The sequence below is a fragment of the Ciconia boyciana genome, chromosome 13 (assembly GCF_034638445.1).
Source record: "Ciconia boyciana chromosome 13, ASM3463844v1, whole genome shotgun sequence".
NCBI lineage: Eukaryota > Metazoa > Chordata > Aves > Ciconiiformes > Ciconiidae > Ciconia > Ciconia boyciana.
Genome location: NC_132946.1, coordinates 6,788,139 through 6,805,771, shown reverse-complemented (window position 1 = coordinate 6,805,771; position 17,633 = coordinate 6,788,139). Strand labels below are relative to the sequence as shown.

At 35.7% G+C, this 17,633-nt stretch overlaps 2 protein-coding genes across 3 annotated transcripts in view; one reads left to right on the top strand and one right to left on the bottom strand.

Moving 5' to 3' along the window:
* CHLSN (cholesin) overlaps window positions 1-17,633 on the bottom strand; it is a 135,173-nt gene that overhangs the window by 103,797 nt on the left and 13,743 nt on the right. The gene's annotated exons all lie outside the window — the stretch shown is intronic.
* On the top strand, window positions 14,072-15,145 carry GPER1 (G protein-coupled estrogen receptor 1). Its single transcript, XM_072878284.1, has one exon. The coding sequence runs from the start codon at window positions 14,072-14,074 to the stop codon at window positions 15,143-15,145; it is 1,074 nt and encodes a 357-aa protein (XP_072734385.1).

The window sequence follows — 17,633 nt, the reverse complement described above, 5'->3', positions numbered from 1 at the left end:
CAGAAAGAGAAACCAAGATGATGCACTTTCTTACACAGTAAGCTGCAACTACTCGAATATGCTGCATTAAGTTTAATGTTCCTTACTTTGTCTTAAATGCCCAAAGAGTAGCTAAATAAAATAAAAAATACCTTGCTATGGTCAAAGATTAACCCAGTATCAGTACCAAGGCCAGATCATGAGCAAATTTAACCAAGTTTTGGCATCTTGTTTTTCCTGTAATTTGATGTAAGGTCATATGACTTCCTGTGAAACCCAAAATTATGTCCTTTGTTTCCTTTGCAATTATGCTACCATAAAAGTTGAATGTTGCTAAACTATTCTGAGATTCTCTGCAAGGACAGTGAGCGTAGTTAGTTGGCCCACGGTGTACAAGTTGTTGAGAAGATAATGGAAACCTTCACAGTGCCAGAAGTAAATTCAAACTTCAATCCTGCAAAAGGCCTTAAGGGATTAGAAGGTAGTCTCACTGGAGACTCTGGTGAAAGAACTTCTCAAAATGTGTATTTCTTAACTTCCTGAAACTACTGTGTGGGATGCTAACGACAAGCTTTCTGCAGATGCTCAAGTGGTTCCACATTCTCTATCTGTCACAAAGTACCTATCCTTTGCCAGATTAAGCTTCAAATCTCTCTTCTAATAGAAGGTCAAAATTTGACTTAGACTGTTTCCCTTCATTCTTGACATTTCTCCTGAGCATTTAAGAAGAGATTAATTGTAGAAGTTAGAATTTCATGGTCTTTAGATTTCCAGGAAATAATAAAGAAAAATCAAAGCAGCAGAAGGAAGCCAGAAGAAGAAAGTCTGTCAAGCTCCATGGCTGCAGCTGACTGAATAGCACAGTAGATCACTTTCAGCCATAGAGCTAAAGGGAAGTAGAGAGCATTGCGTACTTGATTAATGAGAAATGTTCGAGATTTTTTTTTTCTCCAGTGCTTCAATATTAAGCATGGAACTAATTTAGAAATCAGACTGATCAGCTTTATTTCAAAAGAGATACTTTGAAATTAAAATCTAGAAGGGAGAAATCACTAGTATGAGGAAATACAAAAGGCCAACCAGCTGACCACATTTGTGAGGTTTTGTGTGTGTGGTTTGGGTTTCCTTTTCTTTTTAATTATTCTCACTCTTCAGTTTGAGCATTTTAGTACAAACTTGAGTCCTTCTTAGCAGTTCATATTAAAAATCAGCTGAACAGAAACAAAAGCTTTACTGCAAGCATTTAAGATACATTTCCTCAATTAACAAGACAACACTATTTCCTCCCAACACCTATCATCTTTGAAAAGATTTTCACTCCATTTTTCTTAAGATTGTTCATATTTAACAATCTATTTTTAAGCTTCAAAATTATATTGACTCTTAACTCACTTCAGAGACTTCCACCAGTTTTGCCCATCAATGCTTTCCTATATGGTATACTCCAGTTCAGAGCTTAGAACACAGCCAGAGTCTGACCAGCCAGCTTTTCCCCTCCTGCGAGTGTACCTGTAACACACAAACTTCCCTGGGTGCATCAGTCCTTCCTGTAGTGGAACCTCTCCAAAAATAACCTTTTCTAGAAAGGAAGAAACTCTGTCTTTAAAAGGGGACAAAGAACACTGCTGAATCAAAACATAATTCCATGGTTTTATATAAATGAAATTATAATTATATAAGATTACATACACACTTAATCAAAGCCACTTTGATAAGTCAAGTTTTCTAATTAAAACCAATATTAGAATTCCAATTTTGAGGAGAGATTAGAAATATCAGAAATATGAAGTAGTGTCAGAGGTAACGACCATAAATGAACTGTCAAACAGTATCAAGACACTGACTTATCTATAATGAACACGGTTTAAAAACATTAATGTATCTTTATGAACTTTTACCAGTTCAAAGTTACTTTCACTTTAAGAGTTAACATCACTAGAATCCCTTTACGGAAAATGCATTAGGTACAACTAAGCATATCACTCTTGTTACTAATATGACTGTACAGAAACTTCTATAAGGGGAACTCCACTGTCCTGTCTTTGCCCGATGTACTGTCTGTGTACGTTGCTTGTACAGACCAGCTTTGCGTACAACGGAACAAAGTAAAAACACCAAACTCAAATCTAACACAAAATTGAAACCCTTGTGAATAAAGAAGGATTTTTTTTTTCCAGAAAACAACATTCTACACTGTAAAAATGCCTATATGTTTAACTTTTTCCAGTACTAAGGGCCATGCTTAATCAGACATTCAAAATTTATTAGGAATAGTGAGTTCATCACTTTATGTTTAAAAATATTTATCCTTTGTAACTAAAATAAAAGTATGCTATTTTCTGCATCAATCAGTACAAGGTACACAGAAATTTTCTCTTAGAAATTGACTTAATTATGCTTTTAGATGGTCTATAAAATTTATATATCCACATCTATTACACTCAGTTTTTCTTGAGTACATATTATGTTCTCCTACAAAGCTTTTTGGCTTAAAAAAGGATCCTCCAAACGTTTGTATGGTAGCAGAAATATTATATCAACATAGCATAGAGTCATTACAGCTAACATCCTATCCATATTACTTTTAAAATTCCCTATTTGCAGGAATTTATAACTGAGCTGTAAAAAATGTTCCTTGCTAAAACTTTATCAATAGGCTTATAATGCACCAGTAATCATTTCCTCAAATTCAAGCATGCAGAAAAGCATTATTTTTTGCAGTTTTATGCAACAGCTACATCTAAAAATGACAGCATTATTAATGTATAAAGATGTTTTAGTATGAAAGCAGTTTGTTCATAACAGTTCTTAAACATTCACATTAATTTTATATGGGCTCCTCAGTACAGACTGCAGTTATGAATGGCTTTTTTTCATAACAGAAAGGAAGCAAAACTAAAACAAAGAAAGGAATGCGACTCTTGCCTCATATTGTGATTATCTTTGCATTTTCCTCAGCATGCGGTGTGAGCCCTGAGACTGTCATCTGGGTTCAAATTATACAAAATTCCCACCCTTGCGACAGTACAGTGAAGCTATTTTGTGGCTGTAGCTGCAACCCACACACTGGAGTTGCCCTGCATACTGCCTTATCCTTTTTTGGCAAGATGGTGAGGAAAAGCGGCTCCACCTAATCACAGAGCCAAGTCCTTCCTCACCCGCCGAATGGCCAACTCTCCCATTTATTCTACAGGCAACAGGAGTGCACTGAATCCTGGCTGTTGTTTACAAAGCTGAGCTGCAGTAAGTCCTGTCTGCATCAAGTGAGGAAAAGGGAGGGGGTAGGGGTGAGAGCAGGAACCAGATAAAAAAAAATTAAAAACCACATTTTTCTGGCTAAAGATATTATGCAAGTTAGCTTGAAATTAACATAAGAATATAATATTCACGCAAAACAATCACTACTTTTATCCTGAACAAATGGTTCATACTCCTGACTGCACTTAATATTTAACACACAAATTAGATACATTACAAACTGTACTTAAAACCTGTTTCACCTTCCTTTTCCATTTCAGTTTCAAACTCCATTGAACAGGAAATAAGCACAGTACGGAAGGAAGGATGACTTCTCACAACATGACATGGATCAGCTACCCAAGCAAGGACTTGGCTTTCAGCTCCCCAGAAGAAATTGAAGCCTTCATAGCTTCTCAAAACATCATATCAAGACTTATGCACTGTTACATCGCCTTTTTTGTACCAACAGGATTAATAGCTGGCATATGTATTTTGATCAGTTTCATAAAGAATTATTTGCAGTACAAAGTCATTGAAAACTTAGACTTACTTCTTCTACACTTCACCATCAGCAACATTATAATGATTTTTTTTTCATTTACTGTCATTAGTAGACCTGACTATTTAAAAGCAACCCACCTCGCATGTAACATACTGTCATTCTTTTTCAACTTCAGTTATTTCAATTCTCAGTATGTTTTCATTTTGATGCTTCTCATACTATTACTCAAGAGATTTCCACCAAGGACTGCTCTCAGCAAAGCAACCCAAAGACCCATATTGTGTGTTGGATTTGTACTTACCTATGCCTTCTGTTTGTCACTGACCGAGGCAGTACTGGTTGGCACAGATAACTATCACTTGGAAACAGACTGCCAGTTAGATCCATTATTTGCATGGCCTGAATATGAGATCATTAAATTCACCTTTGGATTTGGAATCCCATCATTTCTTCAGATGCTCTGTTTTACTGTTCTCTTCGCTAAAGAAGCACCTGCTGAAGCACCAGCCTTACAACAGCTAATTCGTACTTACCCTGCTGTGTACATTATAAGCATATCAATATTTATATGCCGTCTATTTTATAACATTATGATTCTCTTCAGGACAACACTCAAATTACAGAAGAGCATTGGAACTCCAAAGAATGAGCTTGTGATGAATATTGCAGAAATAGCGCTGTTCTGTGAGAGCTGTGCTAGTTTGGTATTTATATTTTGTTTTCATAAACCATGCAAGGATGAGATACTTAAAGTCATACAGAACTGCCGAAGGGGAAACACTGCCAACAATCACCTTGAAATACCAGTAACAACTACGACCCATGAAAGTGGGTCTCAGTAATACTTGCTGTTCTGAAGAACTGTCAATCCACTTTACTTTTTAGTTTGTTTGTGGGTTTTGGTTTGGGTTTTGGTTTGGTTTTTTACTTCTTCAAAAAAGGATAATTATTCCTTCTTTAGAACCCAAACTTGGACTGTCTTACAGCTAGCAGTACTGGAAGAAAAAAAAAAGATATTTAGTTCTAGTATTTGCAGTGATCTATGAGAAAACATGTAGGGTGTGGTGTGGTTTGGGGTTGGTTTTTTTTTTGGTTTTTATTCTAAATCGCCTATTTTCTGCAAGTGTTACTTCAAAGCCAAGTAGAAAGAAAAGTACTGTTGCCATAGAAGTGTGCTTTTGTAATAATATCGATGCCCCAGAAAAGATCCAAACAAAAACATAGCAGAAAGCAACTTTGAACAAAGGTAAAAATCTGCAGCCAAAGCATTTTCTCAGGCATGCTTCCTCTTTTGACTTCCTACCCTACAAACTACTTATTTTTATAACGTTGATAAATTCCAGTAGCAGCAGCAGTGAAGTATGGCTTAAGAATCTATTATAATCCTGAAATAGTATGTGATACTATAAGTCTACTGTAACACTTCCTTATATTTTTTATATATATACATACACACACACAAACTGAGCATTTCTTCCCTTTTTCCATTTTCCTCTTATACTTTTGTTAAAACCCTTAAAGTTTTTTTCTGAATTCGTGTGCCAAAAAAAAAAAAAAAAAAAAAAAATTAATGGAAACGCTGGTCCATAAAGGAAAGCTTCGGGTCCTTTGTGAGGCACTGAACTGGAAAGATCAACAGGATGGCTAATTAAAACTTTGTGCAAGAATGAAAGCTTTTTATTAATGTACTCTCAGCTTCAACTTTGCATTAAGACTTACAGCAACTATTGATTTAAGCCATTCTTGATGAGTTAATTCAGAAGTATGAAGTCGCATGCCTTGGAAGAGTCACATTCAATAATATACTAACTAAAAAAAAAAGGGGGGGCAAAAAGCCAGCCCAGAACAGTATAAGTGTGTTTTTAAAAAGGCAAACAAAAGCAGAGCCCCAGTTCCAAACTGAAATCAGGGCTCTGCTGGAGACAAGACAGGACTGTTACACATTTAGATGAGAATTCATGGGTAAATGGTGCAAAATGGGGAAAAAATCTGAATCAGAGAATAAAACAGCTGCGGTACAGGAGTTCAGATGTAGCCCTGCAGAATCAGTAGCCAACGCAGGATGAGATGTAGGTGCAAAGTTTTAAATGCTTGCTTTGAGCACACTGTTACGGTAACCGAATTTGGCCAGGAGCTGGTCTTACACATTTGGCTTCAGTTTCAGCTTTTCCTCTCATAGAGGTGGAGAGAATGGAAAAAACAGGGAAGGCACAAAATTGTGCTAGATCTTGGATAAAGACGTAGACTTAGATTGCAAAGTTATAAAAATACAGTGATGTGATGAGGAAGGCTCAGGTGACCTGGAGGGTTCTGAGAAAAGCCACTTCAATGCTTAAATATGTGCCTTTGCATGACACCTGGATGCTAATGGAACTGATAGATTTTTTTGCAGTTGTATGCTTTGGAAGGTCTTCCTGGTGGGGTCCAGATTTGTGTGGAGAGCTGGTGCAAATCAGCATGGGCTGCCTAGAACAGAGAAAAGTGAGCACTGATCGATCAAGAGGAACATCTTCCGCAAAACAACAGCCAAGTGCATAAATGAAAGAATAAAGGACATCTGTTCAATAATAATACAGTATATAGATCTACTATCTAGATAATGGATCTAGTCTTAGGCATCCAAGTCCTGAAATTTATGGACCATGACTGTATCACATGCAAATAAAGGGCAATACATAGTCTCACTAACTATGACCGTAAGGACCAACATTTCTGCAAGACGTAAACATCAACTGGTAAGATGTCTGCATTGTATTATGTCAGCCTGTTTCCCTGTTCAATTTTGTTCTGCTGCCAGCATGAACAGATGGATAATCAAAGAACACTACATATAAACAGACCATTAGAGAACCTGGTCAGAAAGGAAGTACGTAGATAAGAATCATCTATTTGAATACAAGAGCCAATTTCATACTTGCGAAAGGATTTCTCAGCTGGCATCAGAGGTTTTGGTTTGCACCTGAGAAGAGGGAGATTAAACAACATGGACCAAAGATCAGCCCTGCAGAAAGAAGTTTGAAGAGATGAGTTGCAAGAGCTGTACGTCAGTGAAAAAGCTGACAGAGTGAAAGAGTATGTCAGAAGATGCAAGCTGTTTATCCCAATTCAGACAGAATATCATAGTTTCAGCTGTGCCATGGATAAGTAGGTTATTTTCTAGGATGGGAATTATGTACAAAGGATTCTACTTTATTCACTGCTTCCATATATTTTATATTTGAGGATGAAAGAATAAATATTGTGTTGTTTCTGAGTCCTGAGTTACTGTTAAAGGTGCCTAAAAGAAAACCTAGTCAGTAAATGTTGGCTCTAGTTAACGATGGCTGGGACCTGGAAACTGGTCTAATGGTGAGTGAATCACAATAATGCACCTGTAAGGAGCCTGAAGGTTCAACATGGGTGGAAGGATGCTTCATGATACTCTCAGCAAGGTATACAGCTAAAGCAGAACCATAACCAAATGTCTCAGAGAAATAAAACCTGTAGGGGCCTACTGTCAGATCTAGGATTTGGGAGCGAGTACGTCTTGTCAAGAACGAACTACTATATATAAGTCTGTGAGTACTCCTCGGTATAGCTTCTGGCTGCCATCTGTGAGATGCGAGTGAACACACTCTGGTCTCTTCCCTGTCCATGCCTACTGTCATAGGAAAAAAACAGAGTATTTTCTGTTTCAATATATTTATATTGTCATAAAGAAATCTCTATGTACAATGAAAAGACTTTGTAACTGAATAGGAGAAAACAAAGGTAAACAGGAGAGAAGAGCCTGAAAAATGCAGAACAATAACTCAAATAGTTATTAATATAACTTATAGCAATACAGAAATGTTTTGTTAAATCATTCTTGATAAAGTTACTCAGCGCTTACATTAAAATTCAGGACAATGAATGTGCAGTCCTAGAGAAAATCTAGCATCCAGCTAGAATATGAGGGCAAACACCCCTATGTGCAATAGGGGAAGGAACAGAAACAGTCCCCAAAAGGCACTCTAAAATAATCTGATATGAGGGATAAAAGAGCAGCTTTGGCTAAGATTAAAAGTAATAATTTTTAAATTATGAATAATTTGCAGTGTATTTTTAAGAACAAAATAAAATCTCCCTGCTCGGAGAGATTTTTTCCCCCTATACCAGCAACAGCTTTGTTGAACACTTACTTCTTCCAGGGTTCACCTAGTTTTGAACAGTATGTTCCAGAAGAAATAGAGCATATATTTTTATAGGCATGCTGTCAAAATTAACTGAAGGGATATAATGGAAAATTCAAAGAAGAATATTTTACTTCTGTACTGGTAATATTTGTATCTTTCTAAGACTTTGGTCTGCTTTTGAAAAAACCCTTCCATTCAGTAAAAGAAGAGAAGTGAGCAGGCTGCTGAAGTTTAAGCATGAATTTCTGAGTTGGTAACATGTTTTGGAAAAGAACATGTAGAGATGAAGGACTCATCTTTGCTGAACCGGCTGGCTCAAATTTGATCTGATCCCACTGCAAAACAACATCTGAGCTAAAGAGAGACTGGATTTGCACACTCAAATCATAACTCGAGCTGCTACACCCCTAAATGTTATACTAAGCCTGGCCTTAGTTGCATTCTAATTTCAAACTTACAGACCCTGAAAGGGCTACAGCATTATTCATCTTGATTTTGAGGTAGTAGCAGAAGATTAGGGGTAGGGTGAAAGCTCAAGCAATTCAGCCAAAATAAGAACTCTATATAATGTTTACACCATATATGTTGCATGACAAATTGATTCACTAATTGGCTACAATGAAAGAATGTGTTTCACTTCCATGGTACAAGTGTCCAGCAAAGGACTGCCAGACTCAACTACTAAAGTAAAAATGATTGATGCTTTGCAAATTTTATTTTTTAATCGCATTTGGATAGAGCCTGAAGTCCTATGATGAATCATCTTTCACTATACAACATTTTGTGGCCCAATTTTGTAAAATTTTTGTATTATCCCCCAAGAGTTTTGCAATATATACTTTAAGAAAAATAAAAAGTTTTTACCAGAATAGTTTGAATGGGTACAGGTGTTGTCCTTGCAAAAGAAAAGGCTGAACTTCTAAAAATTATTTTAGTAAGAAAAATGCATTTTCAGAATTATTGGCAACTGAAAAGCCTAAACACACAAAATACACTCTATCCAAGGTTTTCTGCAGGCACAGAACACAAATAATTCCAACTCAAACTTAGTTTGATTATTTGCAAGAAAGGGAAAGTTACTGAGGCTGGACAGGATAAAGTATGAGGGTGCCCTAGAACAGGGTAATGGATGCAGACAGAGGTCATGTAGTGGTTGAAAAAGGTCAGAGTCAGTATCCATGCTAACAGAAAGAACAGAGAGAATTTGGAGGAGGAGATCAATCTACTTGCAAAACTTCATGAACATTACAACAGCATCTGTATTTCCTCTGGAGATAATTTCAGTAGAGATTCTTATACAAATCTTATTTCTTCTGCATATGGTTATATTACACTAAACATTCCAACACAATTTTAATTTATGCTTCCTTTCCCTTCCATGCAATACAGTACCTGACTTTTTTTCAGCTTTATACACCCTGACCCTGATCTAATTTCTCCAGGACTCAACAGCTTCATACTCAAAGCACTTCCACACTTCTGACAGAATCCAACAGCTCTTACATCCTACAGGGCTTATCCTGCTTATCATTCTGCTGGAGAGGCTGCCGTATAGCGGTGGCTCAAGAGCTGTGGCACACTGAAACTCTTACTTTGTTCTCTCCTATACTCACACCTCCCACTTTCTTCCTCCTCAGCTGACACCTTTTTGCCACACAATAGGAGGCACATATGTTGAAGTCTGCTAAATTACATAGAGTATCTTCTATTATACTCCACTTTAAGCCTCTCAGTGCATCTAAGTACATCATAGACAATTACATTAATGTTCTTTAAGGACTCTATAGTGTTAGACATGTTTATTGAGACATATACAGTGTTTTAGAAGTTGACTACTACAGATTTAAAAATAAACTGCTAGGAAAACTTTAAATGCTGGATTATTGAGGCCTGACATTATATGAATACTATCGCACCAGTTGCTTTCACGCACATTCTCGGCAACAATCAAGATAAGGTACGACAGGCGGAACTGCAATACTTAATACTGTCACAACTGTGACTAAGTATGGATCATTAAGGCACTCCCTATAAAGTCCCATGGAATATCAGCAACTGACAGGGAAAGAGAAAGGGCACAATGTTCAGCAGCTGCTAAAATCAGTTTTAAGCATTTTATGGAATATGGAAGTGACGAACAGTAAGATTAAGACAGATTAATCAGTAACAATAATTTGACTGCATAAACAAGAGCCTGAAGATGTTGTAATCTGTTTTAGGAAACAGGATTCAGAGAATTCACGTGATCATCTCATAAAATATTTAGTGAAATACAGAACTCACTAATTGCAATATAATAATACCATATAGTAATACTAGATTTGGCCACTTCTGCTTCATAGTTCTACTAGCAGGAAAAACAGCTACTTCATGGGTCTTTCAAAAGAGAATTTCCTAACAATTCTGGAGGAATGGCAAAGTGACATATTTCTTATAAAGAATTCAAACAAGAAAATTAGCACTCAGAATTATACATTTTAGTAGCAAATCAGCTGATATTCACAGATAGAAAAACAAGGACAGACAGACCAGATGAAATCAAATCCAGGCCCCCATAATTACAAACAAATAACACCCAGAAGCTAACATTATGCATAAAGGAAAGTAAAAAATCCTTCTGGCCCTTACAAGATCAGTGAAAGCTCTGAAGGACAGAATTAAGTACAGCAAAACCACATGATCAACAAACAAAGACTCTTTATAATCCTGTTCTTTAGGACAGCAAAAAATTAAGACCTTCAAAGCTGGTATCACAAGATTTTTCTAACATTACAATTATTCCAATCCTATAACGCAATCATATTTGTACACTTCTCAAAGCAAAACACTTTAGGCTCTCTGTCCTCATAACCCTGTAGAAAGACGCTCCAGAAAGCCATTACACACACAGTGGAAGTCTTCTGTTCAGAAAATCTTTACCAGCACTAATTTGCACAAACTTTCTTTTAAGCTAAATAATAAATTATTCCAAAACTATTTATGAAGAGCCATCATGTAAGAACATCTTAAAAAACATTTTTAGTAACTGCCAACATCCTGTGTTCCTATGCACAGCACGTTACAAGAAATCAGCAAATAACATGTTTGCATCAATGGCACTAGAAGGCAAAGTGCCTTCTACTCCCAAAGCTACCTAAGAACTTTACAGATGAGATCTTTCATAAACAAAAAATATTTAACCACTGTAATAGATGTAATACATCCATTATAATGACATGTTAATTGTTTACTCCACACTTCTGAAACTGCAACATTGGCTTCTTGAAATCCTAAATGCTGAGATCCAATTCATCTTATTGCAGTAGCAGCAGAATGCTGCACCAACGTACAGCATATCCATTAATGGCACTTAACATTCAGGTATCAGATCAATATAATCATGAAAAGCAACTTACACAAATAAAATATTTCTCTTTATGAGAAAGAAAGGTTGAACTTTCTTTCCGTTCTAAGGATTCTGGCCACCAGGAGGTGGTGTTTCTGGAAATGCTAAGTAGTTTTTCCCCCCCCTACAGATGAAATGCAAAACTCCACCTGCAATACTGGTGTTTTTATGCAAGACTGAGGCTCCACATTCTCTGCAAAATAAGCTTATTTTATCCATGTGATTTTGAGGTGAGCAATTCTAAGAAGTGTGAGGATGACGATGTATACCTGAAAATTAAAATACAAACAGGCAAAATGGGATCAACTTGAAGGTAGGAAAACTGAAATTTATATTGTCAGTTTCTCAAATGACCCTTCGCAGCTGCTAGATTTCCCTCAGTCGAATATTTCTCTCTAGATTGTTTAGAGGCTTTTAAAAAATACCACGTATAACAGTAATTATTGCTTTCTATCTATGTAAAATATGCTTAGTTACGATTTGCAAATAAATCTCTTAATGATTGATCAGCTGAGCCGTAGGTTTGAATGAACTATATAATTTGAAAAAATGCTAAAGGCAGAAAGGAGGGTAAAATGAACATTAGGCAAAATAAAACTGGCAAATATGAAAGAAAAGATGCTTGACTAGTCCTAGTAAAAAACAAACCAGCAGAAACAGGGTTAATCCTAGCCTTATAAGGCTGTTCAGCAGCACTTCAACTGCACACAAATTAGAACAACCCTGGGAATCTATAAAGCTTGTTTTATTGCCAAGGACATGCAGCAAGATCTGCATTTTGCTGTTGTAAACTATCCTTTATTTAAGACGTTTTAAAAGAGAATAGACTTTTATATGATTTTTTTACTGCTGAATCGTCAACAGGTGGCATTCACCGCAGCTTTGCACACCTCAATGCAAGTTTTTACTGACACGACAGTCGAAGTTGACACATCCATTAAGTGTGTACCCGAGCAAGAACCAGCCTTCTGTTGTCTGGAGGAAAATCAGCTCTGGAGAAATGGAATTAAGGTAAAATAAAGTGTTTCACAGTACATGGTTACCTGTAATGCTTGTAATTGCTTGGCTTTTGGTGGCCTTTCAGATGTAATTAAAATCTGACCACAGACCGGCCTTTTCAAATCAATTGCTTAGACTGTTAACTTATCTTTTATTGTATTTAAAGCAGTTTCACTGCTTTTATTAAAAAATAAAAGGATGTTACATAAAAGACAACCGTTCATGTCTGACTTCCACAGCTGCTTGAAACAAACACCAAACCTTCTTCAAATACATGTAATTTCATATGGCTATTTTAGCATAAAGATTTACATTATGAAAATGCTTCAAAACATAGCAACAGCTACTGTGTCCTTACGCCTATTTCATTAAAAAATAAAAGCTTTGGAACCGCTATCTTTATTTAAGTATGTGCTAGCTACTTTTGATAACTTGAATACATTTAAGCAAACTCAGAGCTGTATTTCTGACTGAAAATATTCTAACACTCCTACTCCATTAGGGGTCTGCTCCTTTTTCTCCCCCAGACTGTACATCAGTAGGATTTAAGTCATTGAAATGTGGAAATATGCATTAATTTTACTAGTAAATAATTTAACTTTTTAATATAGATTTCAGTGTATTTAAAATCAAGGTTTTGGTAGTAAGATGAAGATTAAAGCAATTAAAAACATTTAAAATTTAACACAAAATACCCTGAGTTATCATTTTCTTGCTGTTCTACTTGTCTGGGGTGTCTTTTGTTTGGTTGTTTTTTTTCTTTTAAATAAACTTCTAGCAATGCTTGAAGTCCATAGCATTCAACATTTGTAAGTAAACAAATCAGATAACTGGTATTTTCCATTCCTATGCGGAAGCCAGTGCAACATAATTAATCACAAAGAAAAGCAAATTGAGTATAATAATGTTGGTGTAAATCAATATGCTGCTTGTATTACCTTCATTTCTAAAATTTGCCTTTTCCTTCCCCCTGAAGGCAGAAAGAACCAACTGCTTTTCATCTCCATTGCCTTCTCAGCCACAGACTCTGCTACTTAATAGCCTTACAAGCTGATGATGACAAATATATCTATTTTATATATAGATATATATATAAAAATGAAAATTTTCTTCAGTAGGCTAAACTCACTCATCTGATTTTCTATATTTCTACATTTTCCAATACTGAATCCCTGAAGGGTACACAAAATTTTAACAGATCTGCCCTCACAATATATTGTCATCTAGAACAAATTTAAATTATTTTAACTTAAGCTTTGTATATATATTCAAACATGATGTTTCCTACAGCCTCAGCTGTATATGTGAAGTTAGCAGAAGCATATGGTACATGGTACAATGCTGGAGTATGAGATTAATGGTTTTCCATTTGCAAATTGCAGGTCCAAGGATGTTCATTGATTATTAAAAGAAAACAAACGGAGCTAACATTCTGCTACCTTCCAACCTGCATGAAGAAACATTGTTGATGAAAAGCTTTTAATAAAGAGATTCAAGTACCATAATGGTAAAAAGATTCCTACATGATCTTAAGGCATACAGGAACTGCAAATTCTCTCATTTGCAATGTATATAGTGTCCTGTAAAAAAAATTAAGAAATGTATTATTTGTACTGTTATATTTCAGTCAATTTTAAGTTGAATTCACTTGATTTGTAAAGAATTTTAATTTCCTATACAAAAGTGTACATCTTTTCCCATTCCAATCAAAATGCTTATTACGAACTTAGTTGAAAACAACCAAAAATCTGATTTTTTTGCGATTACCACCAAACTGTGAGTACTAATATCTTTTGTGTAGATATTTTAACCATGGAAACTTATTCTGCCTCAATATCACCTGTTATATGTAACAGCACAACTTTTAACCTAAATGGATCACATTTGTGTAATGAAAGCATATCTTCTAGATTAGATGATAAATCAGAACACCAACAATATGTTATTGGTCTTTTCTTATCATGTCTTTACACAATATTTCTTTTTCCTATTGGTTTTGTAGGAAACATTCTGATACTGGTTGTCAACATAAGCTTTCGTGAAAAAATGACTATTCCAGACCTTTACTTCATAAATCTTGCAGTAGCTGATCTCATTTTAGTTGCTGATTCTCTAATTGAGGTTTTTAATCTTGATGAAAAGTATTATGATATCACTATTATTTGTACCTTTATGTCTTTGTTCCTTCAGATCAACATGTATAGCAGCATTTTCTTTCTGACATGGATGAGTTTTGACAGATACATAGCACTGGCAAAAGTAATGAGGTCCAACATATTTCGCACTATGCAACACGCTAGATTAAGCTGTGGTCTCATATGGATGGCGTCTATTTCTGCAGCACTAGTTCCATTTACAGCTGTGCATTTACAACACACCGGAGAGGTCTATTTTTGTTTTGCAGATGTAAAAGAAATCCAGTGGCTAGAAATAACCTTGGGGTTTATTATCCCCTTTGTGATCATAGGTCTTTGTTACTCATTAATTGTTCGAGTTCTTATAAAAGCACACAAGCATAGGAGTCTTCGTCTGCGGCGACAAAAGGCTCTTCGAATGATTTTTGTTGTTGTCTTGGTTTTCTTTATCTGCTGGCTACCTGAAAATGTCTTCATTAGTGTTCAACTTCTTCGAAAGAAAAGCGAGCCTGTCTCTTCGAGCAGCCCATCCTTCAGACATGATTATCCTTTAACAGGACATATTGTGAACCTAGCAGCTTTTTCTAATAGCTGTTTGAACCCCTTAATTTACAGTTTTCTAGGGGAAACCTTCAGAGACAAACTGCGACTGTATATTGAACAGAAAACAAAAATGTCAACATTACATCGCTTTTGTCAGGCTGCCTTAACGTCTGTCATTCCTGACAGTAATGAGCAATCAGAAGTCTGATTTAGTAGTGGTTGTATAAAACATACGACTGTGAAGTTGTGCAAATAGTGAACAAAATGCTTGCTACTAACAGAAAAAAGTGCGTTTGTGTATATATATATAGTATCGCTCTACTGAGTATTGAAGGTTTATATTCAAAATGTTTTTATGACAAGACTTCAATGTAGAAGAATATGTTTCAGTCAGATTTATATTTAATTATGAACAGGATTATTAAAAGCTGAGCACTGAAGGAGCTTTATTTTGTATTATACATGCATGAATGACAATATAGAAGAAAATTTTATCAAGTTAGGAAGACTCTAGATGTAACCTGATTATCAGAGATGCTACTTTGCTGGTGTATACAAGGTACTTCCACTGAAATAAAGAAGCTGCCGTAACAGTGGAGAAAAATCATTACAACATATTGATGCGGAGATGCAGAAAACATTGATTTTTTCATCCAAATATGTTAAGATAAATTACTTTGCTTAGAAGAACTACATAGTACTATCGTCACTGTATTCTAGCGTGTCTTCCATGATTAACTTTTTTTTAATCTTAATATAATCTAGCACAGTGGTGAGTTTTTGTCTCATAAATGTAGTCTACTGTTTACATCAGCGCTTGATCAAAACTTAAATAATCTGTAACTATATTGCTCATCTCAAAGAACTTCACAGAAGCAAAACGTAATGCTTCATTCTGTCTTTTAAGGATTGCCCAAGATAATCTTTCCCAGGACAGACGTAATTGGGCCTTCTGTCAAAAATGCCAGTGCATATATATGTACATTCATATCTGCCTTCAGGTTTAAATGAAAGTTGCACGAGATCTCTTTACATTTAGCAGGCCTATTTTGATGGCCAGAACAAAATGCTGTGGCTTTCAAAAAAAAAAAGTCAGATTCTGCAAACAAGTATAAGAATTGCTTATGAAAATGACAGAAGCCTCAGTTTTCAGAAAGGAAGAACTTATGTAATGGGGAGTGTGATTAGCTATCATCAGATTTGCACTTTGTCTGTCCCACCTCCAGAAACCACTGGCCTTTCAAGATTCTAAGGTACATGTTGGTTGCTTTGTTCATTTGAAGATTAATTATACTAAGAAAACAAATGTTAGCACCACATACTTGAAAACAATAGTTTTTAATTTCTCCTAGAAAATAATTGGATTTTAAATCTGATTCATGTTTAGCACAGGTTCCTGCTGAATTTGTTGAGAGAAAGCGATAAAGTTCCTAGATGTTAGTGTGCAAGATCATTAGAACATCACTTGCTGCATCTCTGAAGCGAACAAACTCATTTCACCTCTGTGCTCATCGACTTCAGCACCAGAACTCTGCAGAGTAAGATGCTTTGTCCTATTTTCAAATGTCATATATGAATTAATTAGCACATGAACAGATTTTAAAGGATTTTTAAACGTAGACATTTAAAACGATGACTAAAGTTACTAAGCAATAAAGAAAACAGTGAAAACAATGCTTCCACTCATATTTCTCACGAAATACTTAGTTTCCTAGTGGAAGCTTTGGCCACAAAAGACTTGACCTATAAACAGAAAGGCCACAAGACGATGGCTGAATTTGAAATAGATAGCTAGATATTCCTGCAACTGAAAACAGGAACTGCAGGGTGGAGTTTGCAGCAACCGCTTATTATTTGCAACTGACTGCTAATCACAGTCTAAAGAAAAATGTCATTTAGTCACATCTTCCCTGTGGAACACCAAATATATCTTCTCCCAAGAAAGATGCCAGCATTGCCATGCCTTCTCTGCATAGAACGAGTTGCTAAACAACCCTTAACAAGAAATCTCACACCATTGTGCTACATCACACGTAGCCCTTTTTCCTCATTATTTTCACTTTTGGAATTAGCCATAATTACTCATATCCTATTAACTGCCAATGTACATTAATCATACCTTGAAAGACAGCTATTTCAGACAACAAAGAACTGAAGGAATGGATAATTCTCTTGGCAATGCAATTCCATGAAATAAAGACACGTCTTCCGAGCTTCCAGATACATTAGGTTTGTGTCATATTGACACTTGCCATGAATAAGTAACTTATTTAGGGTTAGAGGAATACACTTCCCCAATTGTAGTTGTTGCTTATTTTGTTTTTATAGGAGTAAGCTCCTTTCCCCTCCTCCTCCCTTCCAATATAGGAATCTGGTTTTTGATCAAGGCTATGGTAGAAGCCCTTTCATCACCACTGTAGATAACAAATCAAGAAAGTGTCTTTGCTCAGAAGCTTATATTAATAAACAGACAGTAACAGCAAATGCCTGCTCATATGTACTATGAAATAGTTTGTTTCTACGTGATCATATTCAGTAATGTCCTGATATCATAGTGAAATCTAGGAAAGATCAGATTACTGTAGTATGAAGAAAACAATATTTACTCAACCTGAAACAACCTATTGCACATTTAAAACCAAATTACAAATCTAAACTACTGATGAGTTTCCTACTGTTGATATTTTGGTACAGGC

Excerpts from the sequence above, each read along its gene's own strand:
- GPER1 (XM_072878284.1), top strand. The coding sequence starts at position 14,072 with ATGGAAACTTATTCTGCCTCAATATCACCTGTTATATGTAACAGCACA.